Consider the following 18,660-nt stretch of genomic DNA (forward strand, 5'->3'; position numbering starts at 1 on the left):
GTGGACCAAGACCAATCATAACTGAACGAAGGTGATATTATGCAGAATTGCTGACATGTATGAAAGCAGTGGTTGCAGTTTACTATATTTGGGCTTTCTAGTTTTGTTGGTAAGTTATGTGACCGTACTTTCGCTTATTTAATTTATTGGTGGAAGGTAAGCACGCGGGGAAGACTTTACATTGAAGCCAGACTAAAGTGAGTTGTTGGTAAGCATGATTTAGCAGATGAAATAACTATAAATTCATACTGAATGTGTGAAGCTACAATGAAAGGTTGAAGGAGATTTCTATTAAAAGTTCAGAACATTGGTGATCATCTACACATTAAATCTTCATCTATTTATTTATTTTGCGTAAGGGAGAGGTTTTCATTTTCTTAACTGATAAGTGATAACTACACGAGTAATGACACAAATTCTTTATTATTTGAAGGATCTTCCTAATCAGGCCTTCATTAAGAAAATAAAACAATAAAAAAAACCTAAAAAAAAAAATCATTCCAAACATGATTTTATATTCAATAAAGATATTTCTTGCTTTAAATTTCTTAACCAATATTCTGATTAATCTTTATTTTCTTTTAAACATGTCACTGATTTCTTTTTATCTCTCTTCCTATCAGATCATAAATCTTATTATATCTATATTTTTTATTCTCTTTCTAGATGCTATATGAGAGTTTGGAGTGTGCATTAAACTTTTTTCTAGATGTTATATGTACTTTTTCACCAAAATGATACAATTTTTTTTATTTAATTATCAAAATGAATAGATTTTTAAAAAATTACGAAGAATGGATAAGTGTTTTAAAACACAATTTCATACCAAGGAATCATGTTTTAAAACATCATTTTTTTTAAAGGCTGAAAAGCAAAGTTATGTTTCAACAAATTTCAATTTTTACTATTAAAGCATTACTTCATTATATTTTAAATATTATTCCATTACTATATTAATTAATTATATTTTATAAAAATTATATATAAAATATTGAGAGTTAAGTTTTTGGATAAAAAATTTCTCCTTGCATTATTGATAGATTTATATAATTAAATAGACGTAACAATAATTAATTAATCCTGTCGAAACAAATAAATAAATAATGTTTTTGAAATATTAATGAAAAAACTTATACATATTAAAAATATAAAATCATTCAATGCTCCAATTATCCAATAATATATAAAAATACCAATTAAATAAATTTTAAAGTATTTTAACACAAAAATGATTAAATGTGGTTATATTATGATAATTGCTCCTTTTATTTTGATAATTAAAATTAACACAAACATAAAATATCAATTTTAGTTAGAGACAAGTTTTGTGTCAATTTTTTTTTTCTGAGAAAGTCTTAAATCAATCTTTAAAATTATAAGAATACACGATATCAAAAATTTTAATTTTATAAGAATACAGAATTTAGTCTTTGAAATTTTAATTTTTTTATTAATTTTTAAGAAAGATCATTGACCTTTCTCATACAAAAAGATAATGACCAACAAGGTTTCTTAAGCACCGTTGGAGGGGAAAATTCTACTGGTCAGGTCCGGACGGAGATGTTAATCATGGATAATACTATGTATCAATAATATTATACCCAAAAAAAATGTAAAAAGATAATAATAAAAAAAACTTTTACTGAAAGTTTAGGCTAACTCGGTCCAGAGTCTCGAGTCTACTACCGTCTCTGTTTATGCTTCTTCTCTTCGAAAAACTTGATGATTTTGTTGAACCCCAGATTTTGGAATGGAAATAGGTTTATCGATTCCTCTTCAGCGTGGCCATGTTCATGTTGCGACAAGTTTTGGTTCGACAACCCCAACGTTGTCTGAAAAGCGCAGCATGTTCATTCTCGGTATGGGATTCATGGGGCAATCACTTGCACGCAAACTCCACAACCAAGGATGGTTAGTTACGTTACATTCTCTTCTCTTCAATTTTCATTTCAAAGTTCTAATATTCTCTTATTGGATTAATGATTATTGGTAGGGTCGTGTCTGGGACTTGCACAGCCCATGTGAAGAAGAAGCAGCTCCAGGACATGGGGTTTCATGTTCACCTTTTCGATGCAAACCACCCCGAGTGAGTCAACTTCTAATTTTGCCTTCAAGTTTTCTTTTTTTCATGAAAAAAACACAAATTGTTATGTGGGTGTTAATTGGATTGGATGCCCGACTTTGAGGACTATAAAGGGCACTGTTTTGTGTATCCCTGGATGATGTTTTGCTGCATCATAAATAAATACTATGAAATTGAAAACTTAAAAATGTATAGTTGATAAGAGCATTTCGTGGTGAATAATGGTATCTTTGATGATTGGGTCTTTGTTGGAGTTAAATAAGGTTGTGCGATCCATGTAGCTGATCTCATCCCATGGGATAAGGCTTTTGTTGCTGTTGTTGTTTTGCAGTGTGGATGTCCTACAAGTACTGAAAAATTACACTCACATTCTTGTTTCTGTCCCACCTCTTGTGGGCATTGGAGATCCGGTATAATTTTACTGTAACAACTGTTATATGTCACCATTCTGTGTAGATTTTGTACTCTGGACTCTGGAGTAATCTCCTTCGGCTTCCCCTTTTTTATAATTATATTTTATTGATTTGTAGACGCTTCGGCATGAAGAGCTTTTAAGAAGCTCGATGATCGATGGGGATCTTCGGTGGCTTTGTTACTTGTCTTCAACTAGTAAGTCTTAATTGAAATTAGTAATGAGTTCAATGTTACAGTTTAGTCATGCACTTAAATGAAAAATTACTGTTTCATGCTTTCTCCTTTTTCTTTTCCTTTGCAAAAGAAAATGGTTTGTGACCTAGAGTTGCTGCATTATCTATTAGATACATAAAATGTTCGTACAACACTTTGGCATTTTGGAGCAAGTAACCTTTGAAATTCAGAAGACCTCTTCCTTTCTTGTTTGATCCTTGCAATACTCTTCCCACTGGCATTAAATTGCTGTGCTACTTAGGGCTCATTGATGATAGAAAGTTCTTCATTCTTATAATAGTTATAAACTCAAAGACATTATTAGATGCACGTTTTAAACCATTAGGGGAATGGCTATTTATAAGATGATTTTGCTGATGTGCTAATGAAGAATATTTTATTGTTATGCGCACTTCTTCTGTTAAGTTGATCTTACCAGAAATTAAGAGTTTGCTCAGCTGGTTGAGGATTTAATCTGTAGTCATGAGGTCAACTAAATGTCCAAAAAAAAAAATATTTAGACCATTTATTGAGTAGATTGACCTAAGGTTTGTAAGATTCCTTTAAAGCTAGTAGAAAAGATTTCATTTAAATAAAAATGATAAAGAATATAGTAAACATAAAAGAAGTTAGCATGATTTAGTGTATGCATAAAGATACTGTCATAGGATTCAATTCAGACATTTAGTTGCCACACTGGTTATTAGCAGGTATACTTAAGGCTTTCTAAAACTAGGTTTTCCCCACTACAAGCCAAGTCTACTGCTGCTTTGACATATTTTTTCTAATGCTTTCAAATTCAAATATGATGACAGAGACACTTTCTGCCTTGCAGGTGTCTATGGAGACTGTGATGGTGAATTGGTGGATGAGGAGTAAGAGAGTGTAACTAAATAAATCACTTGCCTTCCAAAATTTCTGAAACATCTCTGTTAGTTGTCTCTTAGTGTGTGCATCATGCTGTCACAGTTATCCAACAAACCCGAAAAGTGAGTCAGCTAAATTAAGGTTAGCTTCTGAAGAAGGCTGGTCAAATTTGGCCCACAATCTTGGGATCTCACTGCTTTTATTTCGACTAGGTGGTATCTATGGCCCTGGTAGAAGGTACTTACCTTTTGTTATTGTAATTTATTTTTCAAGTAATGCTTCTATTATTAGTTTCTTTCTAGGATCTGCAAAAGCCTATAAAAGTTTTGTCTGAGTTGGTTGCAATGGCAATCAATTCAAGCCTGTCATTCCGAGGATATACCATTCAATAATTGTCATATGACATTTTGACACTCATCCTGAATTTAAATTTTAAGTTTGGGTTTATGTTTACATGGTAGGTTGTTCTGTCACTTACCTGTCAATTTAGCATATATATCTTTGTCTTGAACATTTCTTTTGTTTTAGTGCTGTTGATACAATAATCAAGCAGAAGCCAATGTCAGAAGGTCAGAAGAGGAGAAAAAACCGAAAATATACATCCAGAATACATGTTGATGACATCTGCCAGGCACTGATGGCTACTGTTCTTGCACCTCCCCCCAGGTGAATTTCCACTACGACATTTATCACCCTTCCTAGTTAAATGTTTCTAAACTAACTAGGCTAAAATTTCCAAGAGTAAAGCAAACTGGCAGGTTTATCAAACAATATATTCTACCCTTCTAGTCATGTGCATGTTTAATTTACAGTAGTGGAAGGTTATGACAATTACCATGAACTGCCTACGTGGCTCAGAAACACAAATCTTGAATTTTAGATTTATTTCAATGCCTTCATCATGTGTATTTACTGTTGCAATTTTAGAAAACAAAATGATACAATATAAAACAGATTAAATGTTCACATTCTCAAAATACATTTGAATATTTATCCAAATAAAGCAACAACTGTTGCAAATAGACATGATGAAAGCATTGACTGAGGTGTTTATGTAACAAGAACAGACCTTTAACTGGAGATTTATTAGAATTTCTTCATCATGAACATGCAAACCATACCCACTACCGTTTAAAATGCTTACCATATTGAATATTCACAAAGTCATACAGGAATTTATCGACAGCATTGACTGTGACCCTGATCACAATTTAAAATCCTAGTTAATATTTCCTATCTTCCTCATTGCTCTTTGACTCATTCTATGGACCCGAATAAGAATAAAGTGTACAAGAGCAATTCTTGCAGGAGCATTTAGTGCCTATGAGCACAACAACCAGACAAAAACTTGGGATGTATTTAAATAATGATAAAGTATGTGCTGAAGTTATCTTATTGTTGAGGTTTTTTACTTTCAGAGAAGTTTACAATATCGTGGATGATGACCCTGCTCCGAGGGAAGAAGTATTTGAATATGCAACGAGATTGGTGGAGAAAAAGTGGCCAGGGTTGAAGTTACAAAGTGTGGAGCAGAGGCAGAAAGAGTGGTCAAATGTGAAGAATCCAAGGGGTGAGAAGAGACTGTGTAATGCCCGAATGAAGAGGGAACTTGGGGTGCAACTACTTACAAATCAGGATTGAAGAGTATAATTCACCAAATTCAGACTCCATTCCACTCTCATTGATCAATACCTTATTCCTGTGTCGTCATTATTTATATTACTTCATGTTCAAGGGAAAATGCTATTTGTAGAACTTCATATTTAATTTTTTTTTTGTTAAATTCCGTTAAATTCTTTTTGTAATTAATTTTAACTTAATTAAATAATAATCACATTTATGATTTAATAAACTCATTTTAAATGTGCCACATCATCTAATAGACAGCCAACAACAATCAGATAATGGCCAATCCAGTAAAATTAACAAACGAACCAGGAAAGTTTAAAAATCAAGGAGATCAAACGTTACAACAAAATTTTAGGACTAAAATTACGAAAATGAAAAAACAGTGTAGTCAAGTTTATATTAGTAATATTATGACCTTGTTAATTCCAGATGAAATATCTAGACATTAACTCACATATCTTCAAACGATTAAATAAATTATTCAGTTAAAAAACAAACAAACTCCAATGTGCATAGTAAACTACGAGCTATCACAATTTATTTTGTCACCACAGATAAGGATTTTATTACACGCGTATCTCCATTGTAAACAAACATTAGCAAACATATTTATTTCTAAATCATAATATTTTTTTTACATAATTTTAAGTAAGGTCCATTTATATAGTGAATAATCGATTTTAATTTCAAAATTAATTTGGAAATATAAGATTCATCTTGATGTTAGAAAGGAGAGTTAAGGATGAAGGGAGAAGGATGCACGGAAAGGTCGAAAGTTTGAATTCCCCTCACTAATAACTTTGCAACACATTAAGTGTGTGTTTGAATATCATAAGTAATCGATTTTGACAGTAAAAATTGTGATATCACCATGGGATTGACCACGATTTTGCTTCACCGTGCCACCTTCCTGAACACACTAAATTGAGTTGCACTTTCCTTGGCTGTTATTTTAGTTTACCTGCATTCAAACCCGATTCCTCGTGGATTGTGAAATTCTTCTTCCATCGTAATAACCACAGAAATCAGAAATGTCACTAGTCTTTGAAGGCATTATAAAAGTTAAGTTACATTTCTCTCCCTTAACATATATTTAAAATTATATTTCTTTGCAAAATATACACTTCTCTCTATTTAATGATCAATATCTGTAACCTAAAAATAAATATCAATGTGTTATATTTAATTTTATTTTAATATAAATGATCATTTTAGCTTGTATGGTAATCCTCAACAAGATTAGTAGTTAATTTTAAATATTTATTATTAATTTTTCATCTTAAAAACGAAAAAAAGATTTTAGATAAAATGTTAAAGTTGTTAATGGAAGTATTTAAAATATCATTTTTCTTTCTGAAGTATTATTAAATTATTTTTAGCTATTTTTAATTTTATTCTTAATTATTTTAAATACAAAGCCAAATGGAAATCTTTTTAAAGAACTGAAACAAAAAAAAATTAAATTTGATTTTTTTTCTTAAATCATTCAAATATAAAACTTTTTTTATATAATCAATTATATCAATAATTAAGCATATTCATGGTTTGTAAGCATGATTCACCGTGCGATGCCAATGATTAGTATGTTTTTCCCTTCCATCAAATTCTCTCCCCCTTTTGGCCATAACAAAAAAGAAAGAAAGAAAGAAAAAAACAGCCAGCACAAAAACTTAACTTCTAAGCATCATATTTGAGCCAACATTAAATCAATTACAACATTCAGTGATCCTGTCTGACAAATGACAATCTTCAGATTCGCCTTGTTCTCTCAAGGGCAACATAACTAACTCCTTTCACTTGACTTAACAATTGCAAAGTTATGTTAATTTATATTCATTGAAAATATAAATACAAGAGTTAAAACACATTTAAGTTTCCAGCGTATGATTGTTAAACCGTATTTTGCCTGCGCAAATATCTGCAGCAGGTAGAATGAAGCAAGTCTGCCTCTGTTACCATAAAAACAAGTGAAGCATAAACATCTTCATAAATGTGCATTTGCATCCTCTGCCACCTTGTGCTCAGTCACTGCTTTGGCTCAGCATCATTTGCCAAGGGACATTTATATTCATACAGTTCATATGAACCACATCAACCTGACTGGAATTTCTGGTCAAAAGTAAAAATTAATTATTTTAAAGCATTCAAAGTTATCAGTAAAGTTAGACTAGATCGAAAATATTAATTCTAAATTGATGGTGTTATTATTACTATAATTAGAGAATGATTGACTCTTACAGCAAATGGAACTCAATCTTAACGATATCTTGCCCAAAAGCCTTTCTTCCTGGCAGAATCATTCTCGGACAGGGAACGGCTCCACTTGGATCCAAGTGAAAAGTGCCGCCTCAAGAATGGCTTTCCAAATGAGCTCCTTGCACTGGAGCTAGGTTCCATTTTTGACACTTTTCCTCTCAAATCAATGCCTTTTTGACGATCAAAAACATCAAAACCACCATCAAGGTAGCTATCAACTACACGGTTTCTGGATATCTTGTGGTTCTTGGCCTTTATGTCTGATTCAGCCCGAAGACCTTTTCTGGACAACAACTTTGACAAGTGCTTATCTCCAACCATACAAATTGGACATGCTGGATCATACCTATCTGCCTCCGATGTCATAGCCTCTAAACATTCTGCATGATATGAATGGCCACAGACCAGTACAGCAACAACTGACAGGTCACTGTTGGAAATAAACTTCTGGTTGCTCCATGTTGATCTCTCAGTCAATAGCTTTGAGCAAGCCCCACAAGATTGTAGTTCCATGGAGGGAGAATACGAGAACCTGCTACTGGATCCACTTATCTTGTGACGACCAGATCCGAAACACTCACTATCAAAAGACCACCTTTCCCTTTGTGATGATGCCACCAGCTCAGAGAAGGTGCGCATTGACCAGCCATCAGATGATCCGCATATGGATCCAGCTGTCATTTCATTGCTGCAAGTTGAGAGTACAAATGATGGCCTACCTTCAGAAATTGAGTTGTCTGGCAATTTCAGATCCATGATTCGACTATCAGAAATCTGTCTCAACAGAGGGTGTGCTGGAGATCGATGTGCCCATCTTGTTGGGGTAGAGCTGGGAAGATGGTGATAATTGTGATTAGGCAAAGGATCTGCTGTAGGCGTTGAGAAGACTGAAGGTATTGAAAAAGAAAGATTTGGTATTGAAGATTCTGCTGGGTTCTTCACCTAAAGAGAAACATAAATTAAGAGTGAGCCTAGTACTATAGTAGAAAGCCTAAAAATCAAATTATGCACCACAAAGCTCATGGTTCCAATTTAGTTGCTCAAAACTAACCACTGTAGAAAAATTGCTTGACATGGACAGATCTGCAATAAGCACATAGAGGAAGAAGAGAGAAAAATCAATGCCAAACAAAGAAACAACAACCCAAGGAACCAAAGTGCATAAAGGAGAGAGCATCAGGAACTGAATGTCAATAACAATATCTGGGACCATTCTACACAGCAAACTGAGTTTGAAAACCTTACACTAGATGGGAAAACAGCAAAAGATAAGGTCAGGCAATAGACGATATAAAGAAGACACGTGTTTAAAATAGATATCCCTTGAAGTTACAATATAAGAACGCAACATCAAAATTTTTCTTTTATTGAAAGATATTTAAAAATCCCCACCTATTGTGTCAGAAACCTATTTACTTGTTATTTACTTATATTCATTTATTTGTGTGTTGCAGTGTCGGGCCTATTATTTGTATTCATTATCATAGCCTATGAGTATGAGTAAATGGTGCATGTTTTAATTTTTGGATAAGCATCCTCATAGGGCTTCAATATGAAGGTTGACTACCGGTAACAGAGGAGTATTCTCGTGGGAAAAATTGCTCCACCTCTAAACAAAAAGTTTACACAAACAGAGACTGTATTTCAACTGTTGTATTATAGATGTTAAATCCTCTTTTATGTAACTAAAAGTAAGAGTACCGCAAAAAGAAGGGAGGTGGAAGAGGCCTAAATGTTTTAACTTTTAACCAAGACCCATCAAACATTGTGCTTATGGTAAAGGACAAAAGAATAATAGAGTTCAGGGTTTAGTTTAGCATTTACCAGAAGTGGGGGTCATCAGATTTGCAACCAATGCCTCATCAACAGGGGACTTCAGAAAAATAGGTGTTACAGAATTCTCAACAATGCTTCCACCATCTGATAAATTACCTCTTTCAGAACTTAACGAACCTTTTAGCTCCATGCTGACATTTCTACTGTCCACATGGGAGGTGTGATAAGAAGGATTCTCAATTTCACCAGCAAAACGCCCCCGGCTATCCCATTGAAAGCTCCCCGATGGTGAACACACAACATCTCTATGCAAACTTTCACCTCCAGTTCTGTTAGGAAGATTAGGATCCTTTGCAGCAACACAACAAGCTGATCCCATGATAGCTGCACCAAACATAACAGTCAATCTAAATTTCTGGCACAAAGACAAATGGATTGAAACACACTGTACAGACAAATTCAAGAATTGCTGATAACTTTCTTTAAGAAAAAGAAATCCAACAGTTTACCCGAAAATCACAATAGAAAACTCAAAAGCCACCTCAATTTCCAGCAAGAAACAATAACTTACTTCCTCCTGAAAAATAAACAAAAAGGAAAGACGATTAAACTGAGATTTCAAGGTAACTTAAAAACCTTCAAGAGAACAAAAGTTCCAGATAAAGAACCACGTTCTAAACTTTAGATTTCGAAAGCTCTAGTCTGACAAATCTAATTCAGCCAACATTCCATCAAAAAAATCAATCATAAGAAAGAGTTTCTATTAATTGCATAAACCAATGTAACTCCAAATGACCACCACTGTGCTTCAGCCATGAACACAACAGGCTTAGCTTCTAAAACTAAACGGAAAAAAAAAGGAAGAACAATTAAATATATTCTATCTGTAAAGTCTGAAAAACTACTCAATCATCTTGTAAGTTCATTTAAAACTAGTTCGAGTACCAGATTTCCACATAAGCAACACGATGCACTAATCACGCCCCGTACACACAAACACCGTCATTATTCACAGTTCAAAACATAAATCAAAGCCAATGCAGAGAAACAATAACCTAATTCGATTCCATTTTTCTTACCACTTCCAAAATCAATGAAACTCACAAAAACAATAAAAAAAATCAATCGTCTCTAAATCCGTTTCTCCGTCAAACTTTTTTTCTCGAACCTCAAGGGAATTTCTAGGGTTTCGAAACATTCAAAAGCTAAAAGAGTTGATGCATACGAATACGAAACAGAGAAACGAAAGAACCATAAGCATGTGCGAATCTTACTCGGAAATTAGAAACTGAGAGAAAAGACGGAAAATAATTTGGCACAGGTCATCGTCTTGCTGACTGCACAAACGGAAAGGGACGGCGCTTTATATAAACTACGTCGCGTGCGTTTCACAGTTGAAGCGTCGCGTCGCGGAAGCACAAACCGTTATGACGGCGTTAGGGTAGAGGTTGTTGGAAAACGAAAATGGTGCCTCTGCTTCTTTTCTATGACTGTGACTCACTGCACCTTCTCTTCTCTCTTTTATATATATAATTTTTTTTTTCTTCTGCAAACTTCTGTTTCTCTCTTTTGCCTCTTCCTCTTTCCACCTCTGTTCTTCTCCGCCTTACTTGCTCTTTAATAATTATTTTATTATTACGCGAAAAATGAAAATTGCACGTTGAATATTACTAACAGTGGATGAGAATTTGACGCTTTATTTTCCACCACGTGGACCGCACTGTAAGCTCACATGGATCCAATTTCTTTCATCCAGATAGTAATAATTTTGTTATCAACCCCAACGTGTGCGTGAATAATTCATGCAGTTAAATTTCATGATTCAGTAATGTGGTTGAATTGTTGTAAATTTTTATATTATTTTAATAGTATATAATAATGTTAAATATTTGGAAAAAATCATATATGATAATTTTAAGTATCCAATTTGAAATTTGTCTTCAATAAAAATACACTAATATTTGTTAAGTTTATAATAATAATAATGATTTTGTAGTAATAAAATTCCGCAAGTCTGAAGGCGGGGAAAGCATTGACGAAGATCCATGGTGGTAGTCAATTTATGGTATACGACTATGACCATTTATAGAAACAACTTCAACTTGATATTTTGTGTGCATATGTTTAGAAACAATGCTTTTAATTATGGACCATGCACCCAAAATGAAGATGACTTGACATTTCTTATCCATCATGGTAAAACCGTTTTGTTCATATTTATTAATTGTACATTTATGTATGTATGTTGTTCTTAAAATCGACGTTGACTTTGGTTGTATGTCTGCTTAAAATGCAACAAAATCTCTTTCTCTAATAAATAAAGGCATTTATTGAAAAAACAAAAGCTTTAAAATTATTTATCAACTCTTCAGGTCTACAGCTCTTTTTTTCCTTGGTTTTGGGTACATTGTTGACAGTACAAATTGATCCTGCATTGGGCAGCGGATATGCATATCTTCAACGAATAAAATTTTATACGAAATATTGCTGTGGTTTATGACGTCAAAAAGGTGTGATCTATACTTCCTTACTGTCTTTGATTTAATCATTTTCTTGAATATATTATTCAACTAAACAATGAAATCAAAATATAAAAGTACATTGCTATGATTGCATTTCCATCTAGTTTCAAACTTTTAATTTATTACTTTATAGTTAACATTCATTTTGTATAAAACTTCAGTTATCATCCAACTGTCCACCAAAACCTAGTAGTATAAAATAAAGTGAAAGTTAAATACTAAGATGCTGTTTGTTTGTGATTTTATTAATTTACGTGTAAAAATAGTTTAATGATATACTAACTATATAAGCTTTTCAGAAAACAACAAATAGTAATTTAATATTTTTAATTGGAAATTAGTATTTTCTTACAAAGAATTATTTTATAAAATTACTCTTTTAAATGGATCATAAGTACAAAAAACAATAATTTGTTTTTTATCAACAAAAATAAAAAAGAAAAAAAGATTATGTAGTGATAATATAAAAAACTTTACTCGTCATACAATTATAATATATATATGATAAATTTATTAATTTTTAAAATAATTATTTAAATCAATTCAAACAATAATTTATAATTAAATAATAATATAAAATTACAGTATTATAACGGTACATAAATATTAAACTCAACCTAAAAAAGCATAATTATATAGAATGGGGAAAGAGTCTGAGACCCAAAGTTTTTGTAGAGCCCAAGCTAGCTGAGTTTGTTTTAGTCTGGAAACAATAAGGCCGATTGCAATTTGGGCCCATTTCTTTTTCTGGGGGTACTCGTAATCCATTCCTAACAATCTTAACCATTAGAGCTGGGTTGTCTACAAGTGACAATCAAGTTTACTAGGACAATGTCGAAGAAATTATTGCACGAAATTAAATCCTCGTAGTCCTAGATAATTAATTCCTGACCATATGAATGGAAAAAAATTGTTGAGAAAAATAAAATTTACTTTGATCATCTTTATACTACCAAAAAAAAATTACTTTTCAACTATTGACTGAAGATATCCTTGTTACAAACAAAAAAAAAAGCTGTAAATTCATTAAAATACATGTTTAATTTATTTTAAAAAATTGGAGAAGCTGATAGTCCAGTCCAAGACAAGAAAAAATAAAAGTGTTCTGCAAATATCTTCAATAGTAATATTATAACTTTTCCAATATTCATATTTTATTTGTAGTTGCAGCTTAAGCATCCATTACAACTATCGATGCATAGTTAAAATAAAGAAATACGTCATATGAATATAACATATATAAAAATTTTGTTTCTATTCAATTTAGGATATGAGAGAGTGAGGCAGAGAATATAGTTCAATAATTAATACAAATAGATGGGAATATCTATTGTCAATTCGCCGCTTTCGTGTGTCTAGAAATTTTTTATTTAAAAACTTCTCCTCCTTTTTTTTGACAATTTTTTTTTCTCCTCTTCTTCCTCCTTTGTTAATCAAACCAATAATTTAGAGAAAAAAAAACTACTATAATTAAACAAAAGTGTTAATAATTGACACTCTTTTGTCAAATAAAATAATTGACACTCTCAAGTACAGGTTGCGCCACAAAACTGTAGTAAGCTTTCTTTACTTTGTTGGTCAGGAAGAATTTTTGTATATTAATTTTGCATTTCTCTTTATTTTCTCATGGGTGCTATTCACACACATGCTAGATAATTGTATCCATCACTTTATCACTTTAGTTTTTATCAAAAGGCAATTAAGAATGAGACTTAGAGTTCACGATCTATGAAAACAACCAAGACAAGGCACCTTTTTCGGGGGCAAGAACCAATACCATTTTTATATAAAAGCACACCCATAACATTACATATCATATTAATCATATAAAAAGAAAAGAAAAAAACAGAGAAGGCACACTTGCACAGTTACACTTACACCGACATCCATTTTTCCAAAACATTGGACAGTGGCAAGTACCATGCCACTTTGGTGACCTGACCTGTCCTAACCTAACAACAACAGAACTATGCATAAATGCCACTATGTGATTTGATTCCACTATTTAATCATATCATATGTAGCAAGCAAGTTCTTCTCACACTCCAATAATATAATATTCTTAATCAATCAGCTAAGAACACCAATTAACAAAACCCAATTCTTAATAAACATTGCCTCACCCTAGTAGTAGGTACCACTAATATTTACCTTACCATCACTCATGAATGATTCCACCGTGACGCAACTCCCAACAGAACAACACACTAGCACAAAATCTTAATTTGTTCACCACAGAAACATGTTGTCTGCAGTGGCCACAATTGGTTGGTTAAGATATGCCATGTGCATGGGATTCATGAAATTATTGTTATTATTGTAATAATTGTTATGATTATTATGATTATTGATATCATAGCAATCCGTGTGGTAGACCCCGTTGGTGGTGTTGATGAGATCGATGATATCATTGAGTGATTGAAGGCTTTGGGTGAGTTCAGTCTTCTGGGCCCAGAGAATGGAATTTTCAGCCTTAACCTCGAGATAGTGTTTTCTGGTGATGTCCACTTTCATGAGGGTTAGGCTCTTTTGTTTCTTGAGGTGGTCCACTTGTGCAATGAGATCATCCAAGTGCTTCTGCTTTCGCATCCTTGATCTTCTCGCGGATTCGCGATTCGATTGCTTTCTCTTCTTTTTTCTTTGTTCCATTAGAAGCTGCAAATCCTCCTCAGAGCTAGAGCTCTGAAGAAGAATATTGGACATGCTCGATGTTCCACTGGATGAGGCCATCACATAAGATGTATAATTTACAATTACACCAAAGTGAGTACTATACACTAGAAAAAGAAAAAAAAAAGATTGGGAAGAGAAATTATTTTTAATTTAGCTAATATAGATAATAATTAGTACTATTATTATTATTATTATTACTAAGATATATATAGAATCATATAATATAAAAGGGCAGTGTTGTTGGGGAATTAACTATGAGAAAACATAGAACCAGTAGAGGAAGACAACGGAGAAGGATTGAACTAAGTGGGTCCTGCGTCTAAGGGAGGAATTGATCATAAACCCGGAACGAAGGATTTCACTGAGGACTGGAGACATGAATGTCAAACTCAAACATTAACATACATATTAGAGGTATATAATATAAGCATCAAGATTAATTCAAAGGAGGAAGGAAAAAGAAGCAGCTTTTGTGCTTCAAAGTGAGAAAAAAATGGGAAGGAAAGAAGTGAGTGCAGGGGTTTGCTAACACAGAACTAGCAAAGAAAAAGAAGGGCGTGTAGTGTAAGTAAGGGGTGTGGGAAAGGAAGAGAGGAGAAGAGGAAGTAAAAATGGTAATAGAGGGGTCAATTTATAAGAAGAAAAAGGAGGCATGGGGAGAGTGAAAAATAAATAAAGAATGGAAAATGTGGTGGGGGGCGGTGAATAAAAGCAAATGGCATCGGAATATACTGCAAGGGTGGGACAGGAAGAGATTGGCCATGCTTTCTGGACAAAACTTTCACAACCCTCCAATTCCAGCTAGCCAGGTTAAGATATTAATTAAAGAATTTAAAGTAGAAATATTTTTATTAAGAAGTCAAAAATTATGTTGTTCATCATCTTTTTTGTATTCTCTTATCATTTATACATTAAATATATTTTTTTAATTTTTTAAGTAATATCTTAAAGATACTAATTAATAAGATCCTTATTTATTTTTAATACATTGTTATAATATTGAGTTAAATGACTTGTACTTACAAAAATTTGAGGTATTCTTCTAGTTGCCTCTCTTGCTATGGTCGAATGATCTCTTAAAGAGGATAGATGATGGTACCTATAAAAAAATACTTTGATGTTGATGTTAAGAAAGATTTAAGGGTTCAATTGATTGGTGTACCAATACAATATGATTTGTTTATTTTATTATCTAACATCATATCATGTTGATGTAGTATATTTTTTTATCTGGAAGAGAGAACTAAGTTGAAAAGTAACAACATAGAATAATTGTTCTCTCTCCTTCTCTCCTCCTTACTACCCCACTATTATCACATTTGTCATGGTTGTCGCCACCAATTATACTCTTATCTCTATTATCATTATAATTATTATTGTCATTACTATCATCTAATCATAACCATCATCTTCTAGTGGTTTGTATCATTATATGTACTAAATATTACATAGGATTAAGACTTAAGATTTTTCTTGGTATTCTCTCCAAAGCAAAGGAAGGGTAGTATTGTTTTTTAAAATCATATGTTGAGTAATAAAAGTTATAAACTAAATAATAAATTCTGTAATTTTTATGATTTTATAATTTTCATTACTTGATCCACAATTTTAAAAGCTATGTAACAGTTAGAAAATTTTAATTTATATACGTCTTTATTTACCATGCCATCCTATTCTTTAATATAATTACTATGACAATCTATTTTCTATTAAATAATTGTATAAAAATATTTTATATCATATATAATTTATATTTTTCCAGTCTTAAATATAAGCAACAAAAATTATTTTTTTTATCGCAAATATAAATAAAACTTAACTAATTTTGTTTTACTTAATGAGATTATATTTAAAATATTATTTATTTAATTAATAGGATTAAAGAATTTTTATGTTTGATATCAAATTTGAATGAAAGATAATTTTTAAAAAATTATTTTTTCTTATAATTGAAACTTGAGGAAGTAATAGTATTATATCTATGGCTAACAATATATATAATTACACTCCTAAGGATAACACAACACTTTTTAAAAAGGAGTATTAAGTGATGATACTTTTGAATATTTCAATATAAATATTTTAATAAATATAATTGTTTTTAGTTAAAACTAAAGCTAGTTACAAATTTTATAATTCTTAATGTAAACTATTAAAAAAGGAAAGCAGAGAAAATACTTTGAAAGGACCTATATACCAAGTTCTCAACAAAAATGTCTTTTTTACATTTCTATTTTTTATATCTTATTCTTACACCCTTTTTTAATAACAAGAAAATGAGTTTAATATTTAACGAAATCTAATATGTTAGTGATGATACTTTTAATGAAGTCTCCTCTCCTAATCACATATTTTTTATCTTCAAAACTCAAATCTAATATCTTGCTTAACGAAATCAAGTATAATATCATTCAGAATAACTATTTATTGGTGTCTTAGTGGTACTTGGGATCACTCTTATCAGTTTGTTCCAGTTATGTATTTGGTTTGATTGTTTTTGTAGGCTGAATACAATATTATCTTCTTATTTAAGAGATAGTTAAATTAATGTAGTATTTCTAAACATTATTTTCTTAAGAAAAAACTGTTATAATTTTTAATTTATTTTAAATATATTATTGAACGTGTACAATATATATATATATATATATATATATATATATATTATTTGTAACACCATATTATTTAAATATAAGATAAAAATATAGTTCATATAATCAAGAGTATAGTTGAAATATACGGATATAGTTTAAGAATTTTTTTTACATTGTAATCTAATTATGACTTGTTACATAGTGTTAGAAATTATTAATTTTTATAGCAATTATTTTAAAAATTATTATATATGACAGTATCCAAGTGTATCAAAATCAAATTATTATTGTCAAATACAAAATACAGCTAATGCTATAAAATGAAAATTCTATAACTCTAAAATATACTATTTTTTTTTAGTCATGTGACATTATTAACAGATTAACTATTAGCTCTTAACTTTCAAGACAAGGTAGGAATACCTGATTTAGCTAAAACTAAATTCCTAAAAAATTATTTGTCCGAATAGAGTGCATAATAAAGCTAATAATTAATTAATATAGAAATAGCAAAACATATTTTATTGGCGTAAGTTGACATGTTCCTCGCTTTGGAGCCCTCACTTTCTAAGCTTAACTTAATTTCGTCCAAATATGCTATAAGTGGCTAGGATATTTCCCTTTCAATTTCATTCACTTCCAACAATTACAGGCAAATCCTACATCATCGCCACCATGAAACATAAATTAAAGAAATGGAAGCAATTAAAATACATAAAATGAAGAAAAAAGCCTTCTTATTTTAATTTGCATATCGTTCTTCACTGTAAAACGTCATTTTTTAATTAGTTTTTCAAAATACTTAGTACATGGCTTTTGGAGTACTCTTTGCAGCTCGCGTTTTGTTTATGTGGTGTTTTGTTACATCTTTATTCTCTGCCGATCGGTGACTTTTGGTGAGAAGTTTCTAAAGCCCCAAATGTATGTTAGCTATATAATATGTTCACTTGCTAAAGACCATTTATGTAATGGTTAATTTACCATGAATTAGAAATTTTGTCAAAATTATTTTATTTCATTAATCAAATATACCAATGGAAAAATTCTATCGAAAAAATTCTTAATCAAATTCAAATATTTATTAAATGATAAAGGTCACACTGAAAAGATTGTAAAGAAGCATTCAAATATAATAAAGTAATAAAATAGTATTTTTTTAAGTACAAAACTAATTATTATTTTATTATTTTTAAATTCATTTTCTTTTACTATTTTAAATGTACAGTATCATAAAGATTACATTTCAAATTATTAATTAGCAGAAAATTATAAATTTAGCCTGAACATTATTTATTTAAGTCTAAAACAATATTCTCACATGAGAGGGCATTGATCCAACACATCTGGCATAAATATTAAAAAAATCTAGATGGCTTTTGTGTGAGGGGTATCCATATAGGCAATATTTATCAAAAGGAAAATAATTATTTTACATTACTTTTGTTTAACTTTTGTTACACCTACTTGTTTGACAAAAATGAAAAATATGCGGGTTTTTTTTTTAAACTTTGAAACCTAATTAATGTAAAAAGGCATTATAAGTTTATAACATTATTAAATAGACATAAAACTAACGTCATTGGTAATACGGAAGATCAAAAGACACAATTTTGGGTAAAGCTAAAATTTTAAT

The 18,660-nt window shown here is 31.1% G+C and overlaps 2 protein-coding genes and 1 pseudogene across 3 annotated transcripts; 1 reads left to right on the forward strand and 2 right to left on the reverse strand.

The window, feature by feature from the left end:
* The first annotated feature begins 1,567 nt into the window (after positions 1–1,567).
* On the forward strand, positions 1,568–5,433 carry LOC114383366 (annotated as a pseudogene).
* Positions 5,434–6,871: 1,438 nt separating this feature from the next.
* LOC114384944 lies at positions 6,872–10,843 on the reverse strand. 2 transcript variants are annotated; one of them, XM_028344795.1, is made up of 6 exons: positions 10,513–10,843; positions 9,748–9,815; positions 9,287–9,622; positions 8,514–8,545; positions 7,445–8,404; positions 6,872–7,315 (listed from the first exon to the last, which is right to left on the reverse strand). In XM_028344795.1, exons 3-5 carry the CDS (start codon positions 9,615–9,617, stop codon positions 7,463–7,465), a joined length of 1,305 nt encoding a protein of 434 aa, XP_028200596.1. In that variant the 5' UTR covers positions 9,618–9,622; positions 9,748–9,815; positions 10,513–10,843; the 3' UTR covers positions 6,872–7,315; positions 7,445–7,462. The 2 variants fall into 2 exon arrangements, with proteins under 2 accessions (XP_028200596.1, XP_028200597.1); XM_028344796.1 differs by lacking the exon at positions 9,748–9,815 and having other exon boundaries at positions 10,513–10,836.
* Positions 10,844–13,513: 2,670 nt separating this feature from the next.
* LOC114383198 (bZIP transcription factor 11-like) lies at positions 13,514–15,051 on the reverse strand. The gene has a single exon (XM_028342818.1). It carries the CDS (start codon positions 14,488–14,490, stop codon positions 13,990–13,992), a length of 501 nt encoding a protein of 166 aa, XP_028198619.1. The 5' UTR covers positions 14,491–15,051; the 3' UTR covers positions 13,514–13,989.
* Between the last annotated feature and the right edge of the window lie 3,609 nt (positions 15,052–18,660).

This window comes from Glycine soja, chromosome 14 (assembly GCF_004193775.1).
Source record: "Glycine soja cultivar W05 chromosome 14, ASM419377v2, whole genome shotgun sequence".
Lineage (NCBI taxonomy): Eukaryota > Viridiplantae > Streptophyta > Magnoliopsida > Fabales > Fabaceae > Glycine > Glycine soja.

Bases quoted from the DNA above. Each gene is read 5' to 3' on its own strand.
- LOC114384944 (XM_028344795.1), bottom strand. From the start codon at position 9,617: ATGGGATCAGCTTGTTGTGTTGCTGCAAAGGATCCTAATCTTCCTAAC. The intron at 8,546-9,286 runs GTAAATGCTAAA...TGCTTATTGCAG, and splicing joins TCTGATGACCCCCACTTCTG to ATCTGTCCATGTCAAGCAAT. The intron at 8,405-8,513 runs GTTAGTTTTGAG...GTTTCTCTTTAG, and splicing joins CAAGCAATTTTTCTACAGTG to GTGAAGAACCCAGCAGAATC.
- LOC114383198 (XM_028342818.1), bottom strand. From the start codon at position 14,490: ATGGCCTCATCCAGTGGAACATCGAGCATGTCCAATATTCTTCTTCAG.